Source organism: Octopus sinensis, linkage group LG5 (assembly GCF_006345805.1).
Source record: "Octopus sinensis linkage group LG5, ASM634580v1, whole genome shotgun sequence".
NCBI classification, from domain to species: domain Eukaryota; kingdom Metazoa; phylum Mollusca; class Cephalopoda; order Octopoda; family Octopodidae; genus Octopus; species Octopus sinensis.
The window spans coordinates 20,537,646-20,556,992 of NC_043001.1; the positions used below are offsets into that span (position 1 = coordinate 20,537,646).

The following is a 19,347-nucleotide window of genomic DNA, read 5'->3' on the forward strand; positions in this document are numbered from 1 at the left end:
ACCCCGGGACTTATTCTTTGTAAGCCCAGTACTTATTCTATCGGTCTCTTTTTGCCGAACCGCTAAGTGACGGGGATGTAAACACACCAGCACACAAACACACACACATACATATATATATAGATATATATGCGACAGGCTTCTTTCAGTTTCCGTCTACCAAATCCACTCACAAGGCATTGGTCGGCCCGGGGCTATAGCAGAAGACACTTGCCCAAGGTGCCACGCAGTGGGACTGAACCCGGAACCATGTGGTTGGTTAGCAAGCTACTTACCACACAGCCACTCCTGCGCCTATCTTGAAAAAAAAAAAAAAAAAAAGAAATACTTTGAATTTTTCACTTACACAAATATCTAGGTATTCACTACATGGAACATTTCTAAGAGACAAATCATTAATTTATTGTTAATGCACTCTCACATATTGTATTAATTCTGATCCTGTTTGACCAATGTACTTCTCATTGCTGGCCTGCTCGCTTAGCCAGCGGGGTGGCGTCGTTCGAAGACTAAAAACAATGCAAACTCATTGTGACCAGCGATGTGTAACTACATCTGATGGACTAGTCGGAAGAAAACAAGGAAGGAAGAAAACTTCTCATTGCATTGACAGCATGTATTGCAGTAAATGAGATTTTTTTAATTGGCAATTCATGTTTGCATTATTTTTTTACTTCCTTCCCATTCTTAAATCCTGTTCCATTATTTTACATGTCCCACATCTATAATTGTTACTTGCATTCTTATTAATATTTTTTTATGTGAATTTCACCTATGTTAAAAATCTTTCAAAAGTGGGCGGTTGATTCAGCTATTCATGATATGTGACTTGTTATTTTTGCATGATTTGATGACTAATGTAAAATTAGAAGGTACAGTTTAGCTGAATGGAAGATTTGGTTTCTAAGGATACAAGTGACTACAAATGGAACATTTGCATTTGTATTTTTGTTTTCACCCTCAGTGTGTGGGATTTTTCCTTAAAACAGAGATTGGGATTTCTTTTGCTTAAGTTATGGCATGATTTAGCAAATTTTGTAGTTTAGTTTCTGAAGTAACATTTTAGTTTCACCTTTCATTTCTATTAACCTAAATACCTCCATAACCATGACTTCAGCAGAGATCTGTTGTAACTGTTTCATTTTCTTTAACTATCAAGATGTCCAAAAAAAGGAAGTTCCCTTCTATCTTTTTACTTCTTTTAGTCATTAAACTGTGGCCAAGCTGGGGCACCACCTCGAAGAATTTTTAATCGAATGTATTGACCCCCAGTACTTATTTTTTAAAAGCCTGGTACTTATTCTATCAGCAGCTTTTGCTGAATCGCTAAGTTACAGGGATGTAAACACCAGCATCAATTGTCCAGCAGTGGTGATAGACAAACACAGACACAGAAACACCCCCCACACATACACACAAAGATGATGACATGGGACAAGGTGGTCAAGCATGACCTTCGTACGTTGAGCCTCACAGAGGCTATGATGAAAGACCGAGATTTCTGGAGATATGCTGTGACTTCGAAGACCTGACAAATCAAGTGAGTTCGTGGCTTGCAGGACGGCCTGCTGTGCTTGAGGAGAACTATTGTTTCAAGTTCATCAACATCAAAATAAAAAATTGTATGGATATTGTAGTTGTGATACCCATGCCGGTGGCATGTAGGGCCTCGCAGAGGCAATGACGAAGACCAAGACCTGAGATATGCTGTGACAGTGATGACCCAACAAATGAAATGAGTTCATGGCTCACAGGACGACCTTCTGTACTAACCTTGGATCGTAGAGTGACCCGCTGTTCTTGAGGAGACCTATTGAGTCAAGTATGTCAACACCAACATCAAAATGAAAATCAAATGGAAATTGTAGATAAGATACCCATGCCGGTGACACGTAAAAAGCACCGTCCGAACATGGCAGATAGCACTGCCTGACTGGCGTCCGTGTCGGTGACACATAAAAGCACCAACCAATTGTGGCCGTTTGCCAGCCACCTCTGGCCCCTGTGCCGGTGACACGTAAAAAGCACCCACTACACTCACGGAGTGGTTAGCTTAAACATCATACTTTGCCAGGTGCATCTTCTAAAAGGTATAAAAAGGAAGAAGTTGAGATGTATTGAAAGATACAGATAAGGAAATAATTTTAGCTTAATGGTAAAGCACTTGACGCGTAATCACAGGGATGTGAGTTCAAGTCACATGACTGGCCGCCAACAGATTTTTCTGCAAAATAGGGGTAGTTTACCCTGTCCATGCTATATTATTAGCATTATCCTGCATTTGAGAATAAAATTATTTCTTTATGTGCATCCTTCAATACATCTCAATGCTTCTAAAGCAAACTTTGTTGACTTTCAACGTAAGTTGAATTTTATACACACACACGACGATGATGATGATGATATTCTTTCTGGTTTCCTCACAACCATTCCCCTTTCTTCTCTCCCTTCTCTTACTTCTCCTCCTCCCTCCCGCCGTTAACCTGCGACGAGAGCCTTGTCACCTTCTTTCTCGCCTGACCTTCTTGAGGTGTGGACGGCAATTTTCTTTGCTCCCTTCGCCGTCCACAGAAATAGCGTTCGTAATACTTTTTATCGTTCGGCTTAACAGCCCTTCTTGTCTTGTTATTTTCCTTGTCCTGCCTTTTACTGCTTATATTTTGTACTGTCGTTACTGTCCTGTTTTTGTTACCATTTTTACCCCTCTGCAAAAAGATCTCAAATTTTATTTGATTTGCTTTTCGCAGGAAGGAAAGTTTCTATCGAAGATACGTCTCGCCTTCACCTTCGAAACGTAGAGTAGATGAAACCATTGCGACTGAAGAAGGGGTTTTTTCCTTGTGTTATTTATCCTGTACTCTATTTTTTTTGTTGTTTAAGAAAAATGTCCAGTTCCTTGGGTTTGTGTCTATGTTTTCGTTTCTCATTGTGTTCAACGTTTTTTTGGTGTCCTGTACTCATATATGCATGTATATATACATGTAGAGGTAGGTACGTACATATATGTATATATATATATATATATATATGCATATGTTTTATTTATTAATATATTATATGAAGGAACGCACGCATCCCTTTCTATATATATATATATATATATATATATTTTGGTTTCAAATTTTGGCACAAAGCCAGCAATTTTGGGAGGTGGGTAAGTCAATTACATCAACTTCAGTGTATAACTGATACTTATTTTATCAACCCTGACAAGATGAAAGGTAAGTCAACCTAGGCAGAGTTAATTAAACTCAGAATATAACGACGGATGAAATTCAGCTAAGCATTTAGCCAGGCATGCTAACAATTTTGCCGGCTCAATGCCTTTATATATCGAAATCAAAATCAAAATGAAATTCAATGATGAGCATGAGCACCATATGAACGTGATCATTGACAGAGCAGTTAACCGGCTTCCGTGCCAGTGGCACATAAAAGGCACCATTCGAGTGTGATTGTTACCAGCATCGTCTTAATGGCACTTGTGCCCCATGCTCGTAGGGTGCTAAGAGCACCATCCGAGCGTGATCGTTGCCAGAGCGGCTAACTGGCTTCCATGCTGGTGGCATGTAGGAGGCACCATTCGAGCGGGATCATTACCAGCGTCGCCTTACTGGCACCTGTGCCATTGGCATGTGTAAAAAGATTCGAGCGAGGTTGTTGCCAGTACCACCTGACTGGCCCCAGTGTCGGTGGCACGTAAAAGCACCCACTACACTCATGGAGTAGTTGGCGTTAGGAAGGGCACCCAGCAGTAGAAACTCTGCCAGATCAAGATTGAAGCCTGGTGCAGTCATCTGGTTCGCCAGCCCTCAGTCAAACCATCCAACCCATGCTAGCATGGAAAGCAGACATTAAACGATGATGATGATGATGTGTGTGTGTGTGTATACACATTAATTACAAGAAATACTTCAGAGATGGAGATTTTATATTTTTATTAATACATTGCGCAGGAGTGGCTGTGTGGTAAGTAGCTTGCTAACCAACCACATGGTTCCGGGTTCAGTCCCACTGCGTGGCATCTTGGGCAAGTGTCTTCTGCTATAGCCCTGGGCCGACCAATGCCTTGTGAGTAGATTTGGTAGACGGAAACTGAAAGAAGCCTATCGTATATATGTATATATATGTGTATGTGTGTGTGTTTGTCCCCCTAGCATTGCTTGACAACCAATGCTGGTGTGTTTACGTCCCCGTCACTTAGTGTTTCGGCAAAAGAGACCGATAGAATAAGTACTGGGCTTACAATGAATAAGTCCCAGGGTCGATTTGCTTGACTAAAGGCAGTGCTCTAGCATGGCCACAGTCAAATGACTGAAACAAGTAAAAGAGTAAAAGAGTAAGAGTATTGCTACATATGTTTCAGCATGACGTATTTTTACGAGACACCTCAGCATATCCATAAGATATTATTAAATATTATTTATAATATCCATAACCCCTATGGGAGCCCATTAATTCAACATGCATACATCTTCAGGTAATTTTTGCATTGGTTTATGTCAGATTTCCTTGGTTAAACTTCATGATATGAGTCATTCTACATCAATCAAAACGTTCTGCTTGATTAATGAAGCGTGCCTGTAAATTCTTGCAAACTACAAGATAGAACTGGTGTATGGTGGTTGCTGTATTAGGTGTGGCAGCACACCCAGTGCCACCAAATTTCAAGCAGTGATATGACAAAATATTTCCATTAAGATTTGTGATTAAGTTAATGAGTAAGGTCAATATTTATAATGAATTGGCCATTTTCAGTGGGTGTGCAGTGCATACCTAGCACACCCACTGTGCTTTATAGACCTGCTCAAGGGAGTGTCCTCTTTATAAAGTTAATTGATATTCCTACTGTGAAGAGAGTAAAATATGAAGAAAGCATATTAAAACAAGAGCACTCAAAGAAACATAACCTATCCTCTCAATGATTAGCCAGAGATGATTTTAAAATGAGAATATCTGAAATAAACTTGACTGCTCTCACAAACAAGAATACTAGAAATGAACCTGACCACTCTCAACAATTAAGAAAAGAAAAACCGGAAAAATAATACAGAATCCTTGTCTGGTCCCAGATCAATCCCAAAATCTAATCAGTTCATGCCACTCATGTGGTCAAACATTCCTGAAAGTTTCATCTAAATCCATTCAACGGTTCTTGAGATATCTTGCCTATGGACAAGCAAATATGACTGAAAACAATACCTCAGTCTTTGCTAAGGTGTAGGTAATAACCCAGCATAACACACCACTTCTTCTAAACCAACAGAATCATCAGTCAATTGCAATCATATTTCAGTTTCCCAACTCTTCATACTTTTGTCTGATTGTTACATATATAGTTTGTTAAATACATTCAGAGGCACTGAAGTTTGAAAAGTTGTTTCGTGTATTTATAGTATTCCCTTTTTTTCAAGTGTTGTAGACCCTATTTCATCATCATCATCATCAACATCGTTTAGCGTCCGCTTTCCATGCTGGCATGGGTTGGACGGTGCAACTGGGGTCTGGGAAGCCAGTAGGCTGCACCAGGCCCAGTCTGATCTGGCAATGTTTCTACGGCTGGATGCCCTTCCTAACGCCAACCACTCCATGAGTGTAGTGGGTGCTTTTTACGTGCCACCTGCACAGGTGCCAGACAAGTCTGGCAAACGGCCATGGTCGGATGGTGCTTTTTACGTGCCACTGGCACGAAAGCCAGTCAGGGCGGCACTGCCAACGGCCACGTTCGGATGGTTCTCTTAATATAAAAATATTAAATCTACTCAAACGATCTGTATTTGAAAGGCTGGCTTTTCTCAGCCACAACAGACTTGGAAACTAAATTCTTATTTATCTTATCCCAACCTCTTTTGCGTGTGGTCCCCTTTTGTTTGTTGCATACATTAATGACATAGATGCCAACTTAAAGAATGCCACAGTGATGAAATATGCAGATGACATCAAGCTGTACCTTGAGATAAAAAGGACAGTTCCTGAACACTATAGATCTTTCCTGCAACTGAACCTGGATACAATGCAACAATGGATCACAGACTGGCAACTTAAGCTAGTTGTGGACAAGTGTACCACCACGCGTTTTGGAAGGAAAAACCCAGCATGCACATATTCTCTCCACAACAATAATATCAAGAAGTCTTCCTGTGAACATGACCTGGGCATTATTGTCAGCAGCGGTTTACACTGGACAAAGCACATCTCTAAAGTTGTCAAGAAGGCTGAGGGTGTCTTGACATCACTCAGCAAAACCTTTGTCAGCCACTCTCCAGTTATCTATTTTAGGCTGTGTATATGGCTATGGTGCAGCCACACTTGGAATTTGCATCACCAGTCAGGAATCCCTATCTTGCTCAGGACATTGACCTCCTGGAAACTGTTTAGAGATGTGCAACCAAGCAAATACCCTCCATCAAGCATCTACCATACTCTGAACACCTTGCTTCCCTGGGCATAGATACATTGAAGCTCTGACATCTGGTAACTGACTAGGTAAACACCCACAAAATTATTAACCCTCATGTCAACAACCACATTGAACACCTTTTTGAGCTTCATGTGTCTAACACACATGGGCATGCCTATAAAGTCAGAAAACAGCACAACTCCCATGACTTTTGGAAACATTTGTTCACATTCAGAGTTGCTGAAACATGGAACAAACTATTTGCATCAGTTGTTAGTTGCTGAGACATTGCATCCTTTAAAACCGCCATGCTTCCTGAAATTCGCCAACACTACACCTGATATCTTCCCCTCCATACGCATGCACATATGTATATCATGACTCATACACTGTTCACTTCCCTGACTTTTGAACATAATTCTATGTACTGTACATACACCTTTGATGAGTTGTAGTCCACTTGAGCATAATACATAATAATTTTCTTTTTATTATTAAAATTATTATTATGATAATGCTGAATTGTGATGTAGACATAAAGCCAAATATGTTGGGAGCTGCAGAATGCATCAGGACCAGAAGGATTTAGCATAACTGTCATACTTCCATTGGAAAAGTGTATAATTTTATAATAAGTAATATGAGTTCTTTCATTAACTTTTAATGAAAATTGTATTCATCATCATCATCCTCATCGCTTAACAACCACCTTCCATGCTGGCATAGGTGGGATGGTTTGACAGGAGCCGGCCAGGCAGAAGCCTGCACCATACTTCAGTGACTGTTTTGGCAGGATTTTTACAGCTGGATGCCCTGGATGCACTAACCACTCAGCAGAGTGGACTTAGTGCTTTTTACATGGCACAAGCACAGGCAAGGTCAGTTTTGGCAAGGTTTTTACAGCTGGATGCCCTTCCAAAGACCAACCACTTTACAGTGTGGGCTGGGTGCTTTTAAGTGGTACCTGCACTGACAGGGTCACCAAACACTTGCAAGACAAAAAAAATCTATGAGAGGGGAGGGGCATTGGAGGAAGTGATCTTGTGTCAGATGATGAAAGGTTATAGTGAAACAGAGAGACAGAAACAATTATCTTGCTGTAGAGGAGATACAAGGTTACTCAGCTGGTGGAGAGAGAGAGAGAGAGTAAGAATGAAGACAGAAACAGGTGCACTGCTACAAAGAAAATACATAGTTACCCAAGCTGAGGGAAGTGCAAGGGAAGGAGCGAGAGAGAAAGAGACAGCAGGATAGAGATGGTGACAAAGTGCCGGGCATGCTTAAAAGGGACAGGGATCAGAATATAAATGGGATGGTTCAGTAAAGGAAGAGAGAGATATAAATGGGGCAAGTGCCAGGGCATACCCTTGAGGTTCGAACGTCATAATATAAGCGGCAGGATATTGTGAGGAACCGTGATTAGAGAATGGGGGTCGCAAAAACCTGGGTATATATAGAGTTGGGGAGCTACCAGATAGCAATGATCCAGAGGAACTGGGCCGTGAGAACAGGATTGGGGAGTGAGGGGTAGGCATAGTGTATGAAGGAGGAAATGTGATGAAGAGAAGAGATGTAGCTATGTAAATTGGTTTGTTGGGGGTAAGGTGTGTGGAAAGTTTTCTTGTTACGTGTGGGTGGAATACACATGACGTGGTGGTGGTGGGGGGACTAGCGGAGAGCAATGATACAGTGGGACAGGGCCAAGGGGGCAGGATTGGGGAGTGCGAGGTAAGCATAGGGCATGAAGTGGAAATGCGAGGAAGTGAAGAGATGTAGTTTGGTTTGTTGTGGCAGAGTGTGTGAGAAGTTTTCTTGCTAAGTGTGGGTGGGACACACAGGCTTCAAGAACTCAGTTCGTGGGAGGGTCTTCTCAAGAACCTCACATCGCCAGATATCTCGGTCCATTGTCATTTCCTCCGTGAGGCCCAACATCCTGAGATCGGTCCTTACCACTTCATCCCACGTCTCCCTGGGTCTCCCTCTCCCGCAGGTGATCGACACTTCTTTATGCCGCTGTCCTCATTCCTACGCATCACATGTCCAAACCAACGTAGTCTTCTCTTTTGCCTGTCACATTTAATTCCGCTTATGCCCAACTTTTCTCTCAATACAATTGCACTTTGGAGTACATGCGCACTGAGCACTTCGTTTCTGTCCAGTCTGTGCACGTCTTCCGTATTCAGCAGAGCCTGTGTCTCCAAAAATCGATTTCATATTAAAAAAATATAAATACAATATGTTTATACATATTTACCAATTATTATTTAATTATGAAAGAATATTATTTTTACTTTCTGCCCACGGGTGACGGTGGTGAGTCACACTTTAAATTATTTAGTAAAATGAAACCAATAGCTGAAAAAAAATATTTACTGGTAACTTAAGCTCTAATAAGATATATACTTTGAAGTTTCACTAAAAGCCAGATTATGATATGAAGAAGAAAACGGATGTTTCGTTTAATGATCTAAAATAGAGAACACCATAATTTTTGTGGGTTTTTTTGGATTTCTTATTTTTTATTTTTATCTAATTTGCTTCTCTCGGTGAAGCAAAAAGAATAAACACTACGTTAGAGTTACGTACCTTGCTTACACTCTGCAAATAGTAACATTGTTAATTTCGTCTTAGCTTAAGGTAAGGTGCTTTCACTCTTGTTTTGTTTTTTTTTAAATAAGTTTTTACTTGTTTTATTTTTCGTAACACCCCTTAAAAAAATTATAACTTCTCCTTCTCAACATACTTTTGAGTCTTTTTCGATTTATTCCTTTATTTCTCAGAAATGTGTTAACTTTGAAATTTTGTCAACTCCTCTTATTAATTATTCCAAGAAAACGAGAGATCTTTTGTAAATAATTGTTTTGCTCTTCTATATATGTATGTGTGTATATATATATATATATATATATATATATATATATATATATTATATTAAATTAGAGATAAAACCACTATTAGGCAAATCATACAATGAAAAACTTAAGCCAATACATAAGATTAATTAATTTATATTATTTAAATATATATCAAAATTATTAAAAAAGATAATTAATATATATATATATATATATATATATAACGTATATGTATATTTTTCTCCGTTAAAACAAATATATGGACATACAATGTTTATATATATGGAAGATGAGAGCAAGAAGTTTTATATAAACTTCACTAAAGTGAAATAAAAAAATAGCGGCGAAGTTTCGTATATGCCAAAATAGCTAAACCAGATTTTGACATAACGTCAGTTTTATGGTTATAAAGCATTTTATAAGTGTTTTCCTTTATTTTATAAATCGGCAAGTCATCTGAAATTAGTGAATGCTCACATTATCGTCAAGCATATGAAACATTTCACAACGAACCTATGTAGAATCTTCTACGTACTTGGTTGACTTGCTAAAAATAGTAGCCAAATTTCCCTGAAATCCTGTCTTCTCGTCTTGAAACTTTAACTAATCACCTATAAAAAAACATCTAAGGCTATGTTGGCTAGTTTAGTAATAGATACATAATGCATGAACGTCTTTTTATCATGGGTCTATTCAGTTGGTGCCAACATGGATCTAAATATTTAGCAGTGAACCTCCACGCTGTAAGTTGATCTGTCAGAAATAGCAGTCAAGTCTCCCTAAAATAATATCCATCCTAGTCTTTAAAAATAGTAATACAGCTAAAATGATATAAAAATGACGGAATAGTCACGGCTAGAAAGCTTTTGATCATATATCTGGTCGATCAGGCCTACGAGAAGCTAAACAACTGAATTAGCAATCAGATTAAGCGAACTGAGACCTCAAATGTGGGAAACAAGTATAACCGATTGATCGACTCCAGTATTCGAATATTGACTTTATACCGATCCAGGAAGCGAGGAAACGCAAAGTTGGCCTCATTAAGTTTGGTTATTTACAAACAAATACCATCCCATTGTATCGGAAATTTATTTACGTTTTCCAGAGATATTGCTTTTTGTTTTATATTCGCTTTACGTAAATGTTTCAACGATCTCTTTCACCATCTCTTTCAGTATTCCGATATTCTTTTATTCCCGGATACAAAACCTCTTACTTATATAGATGTCGTAATTGTTCAGGACATCAAAGGTGGATTCAAATTAATGCCGGCTGTTGAAATGGAAGGTTAGTGTTTGACAATCCCTTATTTTCTTTAGGTATCCATCGTTAAGTAATCACCAATGTAATATACGTACATACATATATGTATATATATATAGGTATATATACGTACATACATACATACATGCATATATATGTATATATGTATATATATATATATAATATATATATATATATACACACATACACATATATATATATATATATATACACACACATACACACACATATATATATATATATATATATATATATATATATATATATATATATATATATATATATATATATATATACATATATACACACACATACATACATATACATATATATAGTAAGCACTTCAAAGCCAACGAGGAAGCCTCTGCGCGCAGTTGCTCGACATTCTAGAAATAGCAACCCGAATCTCGGTCAAACGGGAACCCACCGTATTAACTAAAGAAGTATAGGTTAGGACAATAAAATCTCTCTTGACACACACACACACGAGGGTTAACACGACTGGAACACTTTTGGTTATTGGTCGTCTCGATTAGATTAATATGGAGCCAAACAAATACTACAATTTATAAACCTCTACGTAATCGTTCCGTCCATCTGCTAAGAATAGCAGCCGAATTTCCCCGAATTCCCACCCTAGGTCAGATAAAAGACTTCGTGGTTACGGACGGAACAACTTTGTTAATAGGTCTATTCAGTGAGGCCTGACGTCGGGCTAAACTAATGGAGCAGTAATATTTTTACATTTCCTTCTTAATTTTTTTATAAAGTTATCCACTTCCATGATTTATTTATATCGACATACGCGTAATATGGCAAAAGATTTCTTTTTAAAATTCAACATCGATAATGAGACCGGAGTAATAAACCTTTCCGATAGTAATTAATATAAAAGTGAGGGGAAAAATTATAAACATATTGCTTAAGTTTACAAACATACTGTTCGAAAAAATACATCAAACAGTTCGTAAAAGACAAGTTATAAGGTTTTTGATACTAACATATATGCACCTATTTATTTACAATAGTTGTTTGTTCCACACACACACACACACATACATATATTAGTGTGTGTGAGTGTGTGCGTGTATATATATATATATATATACAAGGTATCCCCAAAAAATGTATACACATAGTGGTTCGGCAAAAGAGAACGATAGAATAAGTACTAGGCTTACAAAGAATAACATTTACAATTATTTAAGGTGTGTATACATTTTTTTGGGACACCCTGTATATATCATCATCATCATCATCATTTAACGTCCGCTTTCCATGCTAGCATGGGTTGGACGGTTCAACTGGGTTCTGGGGAGCCCGAAGGCTGCACCAGGCCAGTCAGATCTGGCAGTGTTTCTACAACTGGATGCCCTTCCTAATATATATATATATATATATATGTGTGTGTGTGTGTATGTATATATATACATGTGTGTGTGTGTATATATATTCATATATATCATCATCATCATCTTACGTCCGTCGTCCATGCTGGCATGGGTTGGATGGTTTGACCACAGCTGGCAAGCTGCTGTGCTGCACCAGGCTCCAATCTGATTTGGCCTGGTTTCTACGGCTGGATGCCCTTCCTCACACCAACCACTTTACAGAGAATGTTAAGTGCTTTTATATGGCACTACACGAGCGCTTTTTACTTGACACCAGCACGGCACTCTTATAAGCCAATCCTCTTCACCGGGGAGAGGGCCTTAACACTTCTGCTGTGAAGTACAAGTCTTCTTGAGTACAGCAAGGTGCCAGATATCTTGGTCCTTTATCGTCTCGTCTGAAAGGTTCAGATCCTGAGGTCGTCCTTCAGTACCTCATCTCAGTTCTTCCTTTGAGAGATCAACACTTCTTGATGGAGCTGTCTGCACCCATCCACATCACATGACTAAACCAGCAGTCTTCTCTCTTGCACACTGCAACTAATTCCTCTTATGCCTAACTTCTCTCTCAAAACACTAGCACTCTTTCAAACATTTACACTCATATTACACATCCAGCGGTGCATACTAACCTCATTTCTTTCTAACATTCACATGTCCTCTGCATTCAAGGCCCACGTCTCACTACCATGTAGAATTGTTGTCTGTATACATGCATCATACAATCTTCCTTTCACTCGAAGAGAGAAACCTTTCATAGCTAACAAAGGTAAAAATTCTCTGAATTTACTCCATCCTATTCTTATCCTAGCTATTTTCACTCTCCATACATCTTCCCCCATGACTAATTTTGACCACTAGGTAGCAGAAATTATCCACTTCCTCTAATGAGTCACCAGGGCATTTGAGAGAATCAATGTCCATGAGTTGCTAAAGTTTTTATGGATCTTCCACATATGAAAACTATCTTCTCAGATAACATCATCATCATCATCGTTTAATGTCCGCTTTCCATGTTAGCATGGGTTGGACGATTTGATTGAGGTCTGGCCAACCAGATGGCTGCACCAGACTCCAATCTGATCTGGCAGAGTTTCTACTGCTGGATGCCCTTCCTAATGCCAACCACTCCGAGAGTGTAGTGGGTGCTTTTTACATGCCACCGGCACGAGGGCCAGTCAGGCGGTACTGGCAACGGCCATGCTCAAATGGTGTTTTTTATGTGCCACTTGCACAGGAGCCAGTCCAGCAGCACTGGCAACGACCTTGCTCGAATGTTTTTTCACGTACCACCAGCACACAAGTGCTAGTAAGGTAATGCAGGTAACGATCACGTTCGAATAGTGTTTTTAACATGCCATCAGCACAAAGGCCAGCTTGTTGCTCTGGCAATGATCTCACTCATATGGTACTCTTAGCACTCCACTAGCAACGGATGCCAGTCACGGAGTTTGATTTCGACTTCGATTTCACTTGCCTCAACAAGTCTTTGCAAGCAAACCTTCTTATTTATCTACTGTTTACACTAGGTACACTGCTTAGTCCATAGCTTACACTGAGTACACCATATGGAGTTCCTGCTTACACATCATCATCATCATCACAAATCAAACAGGGCCACCTACCTGAGGTGTGGGGTGGGTAGGGTCATTTCAGGGGTGGGTAGGGTCATGTCAGTTTTCTTGCTTACTAGCACCTTAGTCTTTGCTGAGTTAACCTTAGGGCCCTTAGATTCCAGGTTTTGCTTCCACTTTTGGAATTTCTCTTCTAGCTCTGATATGGAATCTGCTATGAGAGCAAGAGCATCAGCATATAGTAGTTCCCAGGGGCTGCTAGTCTTAGATTCCTCTGTTATGGCCTGGGGGACAGTGATGAAAAGGAGGGGACTAAAGTCTGAGCATTGATGAACTATCTGTAACCCAGATCTTCAGTGTATTCATGGTTAACTTTCAATTTACTGACAGTGTCTTTGTACATGGTCTGTACAGCTTTCACCAGTCACTCATGTATCCTTAACTTTCTCAGAGCCCACCATATCACACAGTGGGGTATGAGTAATATGTATATATGTGCATATATGTGTGTGTGTGCGTATATATATATATATATATCATCATCATCATCGTTTAACGTCCGCTTTCCATGCTAGCATGGGTTGGACGATTTGACTGAGGACTGGCAAACCAGATGGCTGCACCAGGCTCCAATCTTGATCTGGCAGAGTTTCTACAGCTGGATGCCCTTCCTAACGCCAACCACTCCAAGAGTGTAGTGGGTGCTTTTATGTGCCACCGGGTCGAGGGCCAGTCAGGCGGTACCGGCAATGGTGTTTTTTGCCTGCCACCGGCACAAGAGCCAGTCCTGTGGCACTCGCAATGAACTCGCTTAAATGTTTTTTCACGTGCCAGTTAGTTGCTCTGGCAACGATCACGCTCGGATGGTGCTCTAGACCCCCTTCAGTCATGACTGACCATGGGATCGCACTTAGAAAGTTACTCTCCCAGGTACAAGTCCAGGCAAGATTGTTTATGGAAGACCAGCAGTTGCCCATGCATACTGGCCTCCTCTCTCCACGCCGCCAAGGGAAAGGTAAAGGCCAATACAGCTTGGCACCTCTGACGTCGCAACACATTTCTACAGCTGAGTGAACTGAAGCAATGTGAAATAAAGTGTCTTGCTCAAGAACACAACCTACATCCCGGTCCAGGATTCGAACTCACAACCTCATGGTCATAAGCTTGACACTTTAACCACTGAGTCATACACCTTCACCATATATATATATATGACACCAGCATTAGCCACGACTACAGCCATGGCTGATACTGGTGTACTGTAACTGGCACCTATGTCGATGGTATGTAAAAAGCACCCACTACACTCTTGGAGTGGTTGGCATTAAGAAGAGCATCGAAATATAGAAACCATGGCAAATCAGATTGGAACATGGTGCAGCACCCCCACTTACCAGTTCTCGGTTAAACCATCCAACCCATGCCAGCATGTAAAATGGACATTTAAGATATATATATATATATGTGGTAAGGCAATTCGTTGCTAAACCCTTTATTGCTTAGTATATATATATATATATATATATATATGATGATGATGGACTCTCCCATTGAAGCTACTGCTGACCAATCTGCACAAATGATTTGTTTATAGTGATCAAAGATCACATTACCTCAGACTCTCCATCAAATCAATGTTGCCTAACCAGGTGCATCATGTACTACACATCAGGTGTTGAGGTGATCGCAGAGCAGCGTGAGATGAAGTGTTTTGCTCAAGAACACAACATACCACCTAACCTAGGGATTGAAACCACGACCTTGTGATCGGGAGTGCAACACTCTAACCACTTGGCAGCAGAGGCAAGACCTGGAGCAGTAGGCACAAGTACGGGTGCCTCGATTGTCTCCTCTGCCGGCCACTGAAAGGTTGCAGCGAAGCTTGAAGAAGGCACTAAATCACCACGGAGATGAGGAGGAACATGATGATGAAGTATGATCACATCCATATGAATGAGGACAAGTGAGAGAAAAGAGAAGGAGCATGAGCACATCCCCATGGATGGGGACAGGGATGAGCAGCAGTGTAAGTACGAGCATAACACTTGGACTCATGCATTTGGGATCTATCTCACTCTCTCTCCCTCCCACCCTTTGTCTCCCTCAGTGATGAAATAGTCATAGATGCAGTGGAGCAATACACAGCAACATTTGCTTGCCTACATACACCCTGAAGAGTGTATATATATATAAATAATTGAAAGAATGGACGACTCCATTCTTTCATTTATTCATATAAAAAACACACAAATTTCCACACAAGAACCCGGAGTTTCTACCCTTGACAGGTCGCTTCAACCGTGTTTTCCGACGTGAATTTGCTACCCAAGTATCGGTTAAACGAATTTTCCATGCTAGGATACTTCATTCACCTACTTAAATATATATATATATATATATCATCATCATCATCGTTTAACGTCCGCTTTCCATGCTAGCATGGGTTGGACGGTTCAACTGGGGTCTGGGAAGCCAGAAGGCTGCGCCAGGCCAGTCAGATCTGGCAGTGTTTCTACAGCTGGATGCCCTTCCTAACGCCAACCACTCCGTGAGTGTAGTAGGTGCTTTTTATGTGCCACCGACACAGGTGCCAGACGAGGCTGGCGAACGGCCACGCTCAGATGTTGCTTTTTATGTGCCACTGGCACGGAGGCCAGGCGAGGCTGGCAACGGCCACGATCGGATGGTGTTTGTTACGTTCGTGGCCGTTGCCAGCCTCGCCTGGCCTCCATGCCAGTGGCACATAAAAAGCACCAGCCTCGTCTGGCATATATAAGGAGCACTCTGTCAGTTGCGACAATGAGGGTCCCAGCTGATACAATCAATGGAACAGCTTGCTCGTGAAATTAACGTGCAAGTGGCTGAGCACTCCACAAACACGTGTACCCTTAACATAGTTCTCAGGGAGATTCAGCGTAGCGTGACACAGAGTGTGGCAAAGCTGGCCCTTTGAAATACAGGTACTACTCATTTTTGCCAGCTAAGTGGACTGGAGCAACGTGAAATAAAGTGTCTTGCTCAAAAACACAACGCGCCACCGGGAATTGAACTCATGACCTTACGATCATGAGCCAAATGCCCCTAACCACTAAGCCACGCTCCTATATGTATATATGTTTGTGATATTATACTTATACATATCTATTGAGTGTGTATAACTTGTGCATATGTGGTGCTCCCGTATGAGTACAGTTCAAGGACAGAAGCAAGTAAGAGAAAAAACAAACGTGTGTGTATGTGTGTGTGTTGGAAAAAAAATTAGAGGAATAATGAAAATGTTTCAGTAAAGAAATGAAGAAATAATTAAAAATTGAAAAAAAAAATGTTGAAAAGAAGGCATTACTATTTAAATTTGGTATTTATTCTATCTTTTTACTATCTTTATACACTGTTCACTTCCCAGACATTTGTACATTACTGTATATGCTTTATATGCACTTTTGACAAGTTGTGGTGCACCTGAGCACTGTATACAATAATTTCATTATTATTTTTATTACTGGAACTTTGGTCTTTACTAAGTTAACTTTGAGACTCTGATTCCAAGTTTTGCTTCCATACCTGGAATTTCCTTTTCTAATTCTACTACAGATTCAGCCATAGAAAGTCATCAGTATATAGTAATTTCCAGAGTAACCAGTCTTAAATTCTTCTGTTATGGTCTGGAGGGCTGTGATGAATAGGAGGGGACTGACAATTGAGCCCTGGTGAACTTTTACCCTGACGCAACATTCATTGTTCTACTCATTGCTAACTCTCACCTTATTGACAGCACCCCTGTACATGGTTTGTTTAGCTCTCACCAGCCACTTAGCTACTCCTAGCTTCTTCAAAGGCTTTCTCCATGTCAACAAATGCCAAGTACATCAGTTTACTTTGGGCTAAATATTTCTCTTTCTCTTGTCTTATTAGGAAGGTAGTAGTACTTCTCCCTGACACAAAACCAAACTGCATCACATCTAGACTAATTCTCTTCCAAATTAACTGATTTAACAGTTCCTGAATTAATGCACATGTGGCTGAGCATTACTCAATCACATGTATCCTTAACAGAATTCTCATGCAGAATCAGTGTGGCACAAGGTATGACAAAGCTGTCCTTTTTGAGTTACAGGTACAATCCACCCAAGAAACTTGTGTACAGTTTTTGTCAACCCAGTCTCACTCACAAGGCATGAGCTGATTCAAGGCTATTGAATATATTTCCCAAGATACCATGCAGTAGGATTGAACCCAGGTCCTTCTGGTTACAGAGCAAACTTCTTAACCATTCAACAATACTGCACCTACTTCATCATCATTATCATTGTGAATTTGGTCAGCATTTGTGATGAAAGATCTTGTTCAATCATTACATAGTTGAGGTTCATGGCGGTGTATGTTGTTGAAGTGGACGCAATGACAATACTACTGATGATGTTGGTGGTTGTGGTGGTGGTGATAGTGGTAGGATAGTTGTGGTGGTGGTCGTCGTTGTAGTGCTGCTCCTGCTGGGCGGTTAGCATGCGTGTATATTTTTATTTTGTTTTGTGAATTTGGTCAGCATTTGTGATGAAAGATCTTATTCAATCATTACATAGTTGAAGTTCATTTTAAGCAATGAAGCTGGGCAGTTAGCATTGTACAAAGCTCACGTTGAACCTTATTTAAAGATTGCTTTACTTGAAACCGGTTAGTCTGAGGCATGTCATGTTTATGCAATGCATCTCTGCTTACTGCCAAAATTTGCCTTCAATAGCAATGATTGTATTTGAATGTGTATATATGTTTGTGCATGTATATACATATATACATGTATATATATATATATATATATATATATATATATGTTAATAAAATAGAACATATGCATATATATAAACATATATGTACGTACCTACCTCTACATGTACATATACACGCATATATGTGTACAGGACACCAAAAAGACGTCGAACACATAGAGAGACGAAACACATAGACACAAACCAAGGAACAAGACAAGCAAAAAAAAGAGAGATACAGGACAATAAGCACAACGAAAAATCCCCTTCTTCAGTTGCTAAGGTTTCATCTACTAAATATATATATATATATATATAATGTTTAAGATTCAAATCAAAGAAGTACAATAATAATGTTTAGCAGTTCAAACCCAAGTAGTGAAATGCAGAATTAGGTCAGCTGATTCTGAGAATCAAATATTGATTGCTTCACTAAAAACTGCAGGTGGTATGGGTTATTTCCCTTGTTTAAATAAAATATTAGTTATATGTAGTAGATAGAAGGATGCATTGGAGGGGCCCTTTTATCAATTTTTTTCAACAATCTAAGTATGTCATGAGGTTTTCAGACACGAGTTTTACTCACGTGTCAAATAAAGTATAAAAGTGATATTGTTTGCAAAAATTAGAAATTGGATACACAAAAAATCAATATTCAAAGTAATCGAACATAAACAATGAAACCTGTAAAATATTTCTAAATTCGATGGCTCAATTAGTTTCATGAAAATGTTGTATGAACTGTAAATAAGCAATAAATATTATGATTTGTAAAATAAGTATAAGTGATACAGGGTGTCCCAACTCAATGTGGTGTGGAGGTTTGGTTTCATTTTTTAAGAATTTTAAGCATTCAAAGTATGAGTTCATAGTATTGGGACACACTTATTAAATACATTCTGGAATCAAAAATTTATGTAGTGTCATCAAAAAATTTTAACTGGAAAATGCAGAATTATCGGAGTTATGGGCATTGAAAGTGTACATGAATCAAGGAAGTGCAATAATAAAGTTTATCAATTCAAAACTGTGAGTAGTGAAATGCAGAATTAGGTCCGCTGATCGTGAGAATCAAAT

The 19,347-nt window shown here is 39.6% G+C and overlaps 1 protein-coding gene and 1 long non-coding RNA gene across 4 annotated transcripts in view; one reads left to right on the forward strand and one right to left on the reverse strand.

The window, feature by feature from the left end:
• Window positions 1-5,751: 5,751 nt before the first annotated feature.
• On the reverse strand, window positions 5,752-18,471 carry LOC118763589. Its single transcript, XR_004999340.1, has 3 exons — window positions 18,462-18,471; window positions 7,521-7,524; window positions 5,752-5,998 (listed from the first exon to the last, which is right to left on the reverse strand). It is a non-coding gene; the product is annotated as an uncharacterized LOC118763589 (long non-coding RNA).
• Window positions 8,784-19,347, forward strand: part of LOC115211871 (inhibitor of nuclear factor kappa-B kinase subunit alpha) — a 71,096-nt gene continuing 60,532 nt past the window's right edge. Inside the window, exons 1-2 of one of the 3 annotated variants that reach the window (XM_036503199.1) lie at window positions 8,784-9,037; window positions 10,434-10,545. In XM_036503199.1, the coding sequence (XP_036359092.1) occupies window positions 10,524-10,545 (22 nt within the window). In that variant the 5' untranslated portion in view covers window positions 8,784-9,037; window positions 10,434-10,523. Of the gene's footprint in view, window positions 9,038-9,892; window positions 9,999-10,312; window positions 10,336-10,433; window positions 10,546-19,347 lie in introns of those variants that run through there. The other 2 variants (XM_036503198.1, XM_036503200.1) reach the window with 2 other exon arrangements.